Source organism: Oncorhynchus clarkii, chromosome 29 (assembly GCF_045791955.1).
Source record: "Oncorhynchus clarkii lewisi isolate Uvic-CL-2024 chromosome 29, UVic_Ocla_1.0, whole genome shotgun sequence".
In the NCBI taxonomy this organism is placed as follows: Eukaryota; Metazoa; Chordata; class Actinopteri; order Salmoniformes; family Salmonidae; genus Oncorhynchus; species Oncorhynchus clarkii.
In genome coordinates this window covers 20,510,465-20,517,816 of record NC_092175.1, presented here as the reverse complement: position 1 = coordinate 20,517,816, position 7,352 = coordinate 20,510,465, and the positions used below count along the sequence as shown (strand labels likewise).

Here is a 7,352-nt window from a genome sequence, read left to right as displayed (position 1 = left end):
CACTTGTATGTGGTAGGGGTTAACAACCGCCAGTAGAGCGGAAAGAAGGAAAGGAAAGGGATTGAGGAAAGAAAGAGGTTCACATTTACAGTATGTGGTAGAGATAAACCACGGCCAGTAGATGGCGATACTATTAGTGAAAGGCTGCAGCTGTATACAAAATCTTGCCCACTGCCCAATACATTTGCACAAGCGTTCCGTTCGTCGTGGTGACTGGACTGGAGAGAAGACTTCATTTCGCCCAGTCAAGCTTTTAGAACGGTAAATACATATATCATTGTAAAATGGCGTCACCTATATTTTAAATATTTAACTTTACACTTGGCTTGCTATCAAAACATCAAACGGGATAACGTCCACATCGTGCGTGATTGCTGCTGATTATTGAGTCCATGGTAGCTAACTAACTACTGATTCGAATGCAACAGTTGGTATTTCAGTGAAGCGTGTTAGCTAGCCAGCCAACTAGGTAGCTAATAAGCAAATGTTATTTGCCACATGCTTCTTAACAACAGGTGTTGAATAACAGTAGAATACCTAATAGTATAACATGCGTGCATTTATTGAGCGCAAACCTTTGGAACCTGCACTCCATTAAATGTTTATTGGTGTTTGTAACCATAGTCTTTGTAATGCGATTGGAGATTGCTACTAGTTTCTATAAAGATATTATTTCAGGAAAATGGATGGATGTCATCATCCATTTTCCACCCTGCATCCAGTCACATCCTTATGAATACGCCAGTGTGTTCAGGATAGAAGATGATTGGAGATTTCCGTAATTGTATTACTCTAATTAATTTTCTAAATGGAAAAAGTCTGTATTTCCCTTGTATTTTTTGCCCCCAGACACAACAGCCCCCTTTGACCTGCATCATCATGTCGAAAGGCACAGTGGTTCTGGCCTACAGCGGAGGACTGGACACCTCCTGTATCTTGGTGTGGTTGAAGGAAGAAGGCTATGATGTCATCACATACTTGGTAAGGAACACACACAAGTAGCTGTATGTGGGGCCAATATAACTTGGGGTCGGACAGCACACAGCCATCCAGTTGGTGCTCTCCTTTATTGTAGGTCAACCTATTAGAGCCTAAATATTTCACTTGTGCAGCAGAAACCCCAGTGAACGTTCATTTCATGCCGTATTAGATATTTGTAAAGAAGGGATTCATTCACCATAGCAGTGAGTTAACCCCCCCCACAAAAGTGCTATCTGGCTGCATAATGCTGGTGAATAGCAGTCTAGATTAACTTTTTGCCCATAGGCCAGTTCAGAATTGCACACAATGCAGATTTATTTATTGTGTAACTGTTTATTCATTGTCTGGCTAGAGAAAAGGGTGGGTATGCTGAAGGGCTATGGCACCACCTGTTGGTTTTGGGTGGGCAGGAAGGCACTGTCCCGATCGGCAACCTGTTTTTCTTGTTGAAATCCCTGTCTGCTCATGTTAGGTTGTTATAGAAAAACCTCTGCCAAGCCACCATTCAGAATTCCACAGAGGCAGACAAAGACAGGCACAGCTACCTCAGTTATGTGGAACAATGGCTTGCCATTGAGATGTACTTTATTGTCCATGAACTTGCAAAGAACAGATGGCTTTATGCTCACAACCCGACACACACTAAGGGCCTGAAAGCTATGGGTCAGCTGCAGTGCAGCACCATTTGAGCAGTTGTAGGGGGTGAAGTGCCTTGCTCAGAGGCACAACGGCAGTCAGTGGTATCTACAGTGCATTCGGAAGGTATTCAGACCCCTTGACCATTTTACATGTTTTGTTTCAACCTTATTCTAACATGGATGAAAGTTATTTTTCACTCATCAATCTACACACATTACCCCATAATGACAAAGCAAAAACAGGTCTTTAGAAAATGTTGTACATTTATAATACCTTTATCACATTTACGTAAGTATTCAGACCCTTTACTCAGTACTTTGTTAAAGCACCTTTGGCAGCGATTATAGCCTCGAGTCTTTTTGGGTATGACCCTACAAGATTGGAACACCTGTATTTGGGGAGTTTCTCCCATTCTTCTCAGCAGATCCTCTCAAGCTCTGTCAGGTTGGATGGGTAGCGTTGCTGCACAGCTATTTTCAGGTCTCTCCAGAGATGTTTATTTATTTTTGTTTATTTTTTTACCCCTTTTTTCTCCCCAATTTCGTGGTATCCAATTGTTGTAGTAGCTACTATCTTGTCTCATCGCTACAACTCCCGTACGGGCTCGGGAGAGACGAAGGTTGAAAGTCATGCGTCCTCCGATACACAACCCAACCAGACGCACTGCTTCTTAACACAGCGCGCATCCATGATTCCATCAATTGTAACCTTCTGCATCACTTTCAACAAGTTTCTTTTATTTTGAAAAGAAACCGCAAATTCCACCGTGCCTAATCCTTATTGTGGCTAGCTTCACAACATGTTCTGGTCGAGCCTCACTAGCCAGATGAAGCTAGCTGGCTGCTTATAATGTTAGCTTTGGGCAACAGGGTTAAGTAGCTGGCTACTGGCCCTACTGGTCATTGTGTTCAGGCTGGTTGTATTAGTGCTAGCTGGGTACTAAGCTAAAGCTAGCTACCCCAGAAGTTGCAGTCAAACAAATGATGCTTTATTACCAACGCGGTGTTATAAACACATCGTTCTTGGCCGGTGTTTACTTGTTTGCAGACATTATTTGTCTGCTTTGACAGTGCTACTGATAGTAGTGGTGGCGCTTGGCTTGCATGTGCAAATTCAGAACACACAACATTCTATAATAGAACTGTGTTATTTGACGTGTCAAATTTAAAAGCTTTTTTAACATGTCAAATAGTTTTATTTGACATGTGTCTTTTTTGACACGCAAAGACCCAAACGGCGTTCCATAGTATGTCGTCAAGCTAATAGCAGTGACGCTATTACTGTGTAACTCCGGTAGGGTAACGTGTACCGGTGCTCGACCAGTCGGTGAAAGCCAACATCGCCCACGACGGTGAATGGTTGATTGTCAAGGGCAATGAATTCCATTATCTTGGCGTTAATGGATTTCGCCTTTGAGTTGTCTCGCTGAAATGTTCTTACTCTTTCAAATGACTGCTCAATCCACACAGCAGACATTGTGGGCGAGGTTAGGAAGGCTGTGTTGCGTAACATTTTACGCGGCGTCATTACGTCATTTACCTACATTTTATATAGGTATACACGTCAGCTTTGACATCGGATTTGCACATCGACGTTAAACTAGACATCGGGCCGTTGTTGGCATTTTAGCTAATATGGTCCTATTCCGATATGGTCACCGATATACATCATGCATCCCTAGTAAAATAAGGTATTTCTGTTTTTGCTTTGTCATTATGGGGTGTTGTGTATAGATTGCAGAGGATTTAAAAAATATATATAATCCGTTTTAGATTAAGGCTGTTACGTAACAAAATGTGGAAAAAGTCAAGAGGTCTGAATACTTTCTGAAGGCACTGTAAGTTAATGCCAGAAATCCTGAGGTTGCCGGCTCTCTCCGCACCTGATTTTCCTGTCTGAGCTGGGTTTTGTTAAGTCTTAGTTTGAGTTACCGGTCAAAAGGAAAAAGACATTGTTGATTATCCATCTCAGCAGAATCCCTCCATGAGATTCATGGAGCAGCAGTGCACTGCTAGACTGTGTGGAAGTATGTCAGTGTTATCATGTCATAGATGTGACCTGAATGTTAAAATGGTGGGCGACGGGACTTCGGCAGCCAATCTGTGACAATCAATGGCTTTGGTCCCTGGCGAGAAGGACCTTTTTTCAATTCAATTTGCTCAACTCCTGAATCCTCTCTCCGTGGCCTCCTTTTGAAAAAGGTCAAAGGTAATTGAGGAGAAGCAGCAAGAAGAGGGAAAGTGGAAAAAAGTATGCTTTTGTGAAATGGGAGGGTGGAATCCCAAAATGTCTAACGTGATCAAAAACAAATTTTGCTAGTTGTGCAAGACATTTTATAAATAGAATGATAAGTAGCATATTGTTTTTAAATGTTTGCATGCTCTTCTCCTTTGAGAAAATAGCTGATTCAAAGAGTGTATGGCAGAATTCAAAACTCTGATTTTCTGACTAAGTGCTCTCGTAAAAAACACGCTAATGAAGTTTGGAGAACATTAAACATTTTCACTGAAACACTCCTGTAGTATACTATTTTGGGCACCAGTTGATTAGATGTAACAAACTCTCTTCTTGCAGGCCAATATTGGACAAGTAGAGGACTTTGATGCTGCAAAGAAGAAAGCAGAGAGTCTTGGAGCAAAGAAGGTAAAAAGCTGAGTCTAAGCGTCATGACATTGGTAAGACAAGGTAGCATAGTGGTGTGGAGGACACGGTAGAGAAGGTTAAAGTGGAGTTCCAGGATCTGGTTGAAGTAACAGTGCAGTAGAATGTCTTGCGGATACAATACAAATACACAGAAATGATAAACAATAAATGCATGGGCTAATAGTACCAGAGGCTACAAAGCCAAGGCCAAAAGCATGGTGGCAACAACAACAAAACATGGCTAAAAGGAGCAAATCCTTCTTGAGTCTCAAGATTAGTCATTCTGAATTACATACAGGGCCGTCAAAGTATTTGCCCTTTTCTGGTTCTCTTTTTTTGTTGCATGTTTTTGATACTGAATGTTGTCAGATAAAAGGAACCTGAAATTACAAATAACAAATATATTATTTATTTCATTTAATAAAGTTATGCAATACTCAATTTCCCTGTGTGAAAAAGTAATTTCCCCCTTACACTCAAACTGGTTGTGCCACCTTTTAGCTGCATTGACTGCAACCAAATGCTTCCTGTAGTTGTTAATCAGTCTCTCACATCGCTGTGGATGAATTTTGGCCCACTCTTCCATGCAGAACTGCTTTAACTCTGCGACATTTGAGTTTTAAACCATTAACTGCTCTTTTCAAGTCCTGCCACATCTCAATTGGGATTAGGTCTGGACCGCTGGACCGTTGGTACGATGTTCATACTGTGGAATGCAGTGTTTGGTTTTCGCCAGGAATAATGGGAACCGTGTCGTCCAAAAAGTTTACGCAAGTTTTCCAAATAGCACCTGGAGGATCATCAAGACTGTTCTACGGACAGATGATTCAAAAGTATAACTTTTTTGACGACGGGTCCCATTATGTCTGGCTCTAACCAAACACTGCAGTCCATAGTAAGAACCTCATACCAACAGTCAATTATAATGATGGTAGTGTGATGGGGCTGCCTCAGGACCTGGACGACTTGCCTTAATAGAAGGAGCCATGAATTCTGCTCTGTATCAGAGAATTCCACAGGAGAATGTCAGGCCATCCATCTGTAAGATGAAGCTGAAGCGCAGCTGGGTCATGCTGCAAGACATTGATCCAAAACGCTCAAGTCTAAATGAAAATGGCAAAAAAGCAACACATTTTAAGTTTTTGAATGGCCTAGTCAAAGGCAAGTCATAATCCCAATTGATATGTTGTGTCAGGACTTGAAAAACCACAAATGTCGTTGAGTTACAACAGTTCTGCATGGAAGTGAGCCAAAATTCCTCCGCAGGGACGTGGAAGCGTTTGGTTGGGGCTAAAGGTGGCAGAGCCAGTTATTGAGGAAATTACTTTTTCACACAGGGACATTGGGTGTTGCTGAACTTGTTTATGAAATAAGTGTGTCATTGTTGTGTCATTTGTTCACTCGTTGATCTAATATTAGGTTTTGGTTGAAGATCTGATAACATTTAGTATAAAAAAATATGCAAAAGTATAGAAAATTAAAAAGGGAGCAAAGAATTTCACGGTACTGTATGTATGCTAAATAAAAATACAATTAGACGTTGGTTGATATGAAACTGATACAACTTTCAATTGAACAATGAGAACAGTGATACATTTGCTACTTTGGGTACATGGTGATGAGCCAGTTCAAGGTTGGATTGTCAGTTCTTGAGGTCTAGAATTATGTGTCCTGACATCTGGGTCACAGAGTTACGGGAAATGATTTAGCAGGCAAATCGTACTATTGTTATCAAAGATATATGAGGTCTGGGTTGTCGTCTTCTTAGCAGCGAACACTGGCAGAGGTCTGTGCTCTTTCTGCCTTGCGAGTTAAGATTTGTAAGCAAAAGTTTGTCAACGCAAAGCCATTGCAGGTGAACTCAACTGACTGCGCTTGTGTATTAAGATTGTCAAAGGAGCATTTAGTGAAATATTGTTGACGTAAGCTTTACGCCGAATGGTTCAAGTGTAACCTCCCTCCATGTATAGGTGTTCATCGAGGACCTGAGGGCAGAGTTTGTGGAAGAGTTCATCTGGCCGTCGGTCCAGGCCAGCGCCATCTACGAGGACCGCTACCTGCTGGGCACTTCAGTGGCCCGGCCCTGCATTGCCCGCCGCCAGATCCAGATCGCACGCCAGGAGGGCGCCCAGTACGTCTCCCACGGTGCCACGGGAAAGGTGAGGGGTAAATCTGCAAGGGGAGAGCCGAGAAGAACCCGGAAGGCTAGGTGGAGCCATTAGCAAATTGTTAACATCTGTCAAGGTTCATTTGAGATGTTTGTCTGTTTTGTTGAAATCTGAATGTTTTCCCAATTAGCTTTTGGAGTGAGTGGGATGGTCACATTCAAATAGCCCTCAGCTAGCACAATGGCATTCATTAGTCAGCCACAAGTGTAACGATACTGGGTGGAGATGTAGTGTCCCTGCTCCAACTGTAGATGGAGACAAATGCCACTGAATTGAGCCTTCAACCAACAGTAACTGCAAGTCACTCACTGGAAGCTTGTCAGTTTACTTGCTTTTTCAACTACCATTGGAAGTGATTTGAACCTTAACTTGTCTTAGGTGAGTGAGAAATCACCTGCTTGATTATCTCTCTGTCTTTGCTAGTAGTTTTTAGATTTTTTTCTGGACATGTTACTAGTGTTTTGTGTCTGAATGGTTAACTGTGACTTTCAGGGCAACGATCAGATCCGATTCGAGCTCACCTGCTATGCCCTCTACCCGGAGGTTCAGGTGAGTTCGGTCTTCCCCAGCTCCTCTGCATGAACACCTGTAACTACACAACATGACTGTCCCATCATCCAACATTTACTTCAGATAATGCACCATACAAATGACATGCGTAACCCTCGCTCCTCTCTCTCCCGCTCAGATTATTGCTCCATGGAGGATCCCTGAGTTCTACAATCGCTTCGTTGGGAGGAAGGATCTGATGGAGTATGCCGAGGTAACACTTCCACATGATAGGATCACTTCATAACATGTTGCCTGACAGTGAGTGTGTGATAGGATCTCTTCATATACATTAGGGATGTGACTTATGTAAACATTTGAAAGTTTAAACTGCCATTTTTAAATGGTTTAAATGTGACCCTCTCCTCCATG

The 7,352-nt window shown here is 42.2% G+C and overlaps 1 protein-coding gene across 1 annotated transcript in view; it reads left to right on the top strand.

Moving 5' to 3' along the window:
* Window positions 1-149: 149 nt before the first annotated feature.
* The window catches only part of LOC139388343 (argininosuccinate synthase 1), a 28,468-nt gene continuing 21,265 nt past the window's right edge, over window positions 150-7,352 (top strand). Inside the window, exons 1-6 of the mRNA XM_071134959.1 lie at window positions 150-261; window positions 850-981; window positions 4,195-4,263; window positions 6,234-6,422; window positions 6,924-6,980; window positions 7,120-7,194. Coding sequence (XP_070991060.1) covers window positions 880-981; window positions 4,195-4,263; window positions 6,234-6,422; window positions 6,924-6,980; window positions 7,120-7,194 — 492 coding nt within the window. The 5' untranslated portion in view covers window positions 150-261; window positions 850-879. The remainder of the gene's footprint in view (window positions 262-849; window positions 982-4,194; window positions 4,264-6,233; window positions 6,423-6,923; window positions 6,981-7,119; window positions 7,195-7,352) is intronic.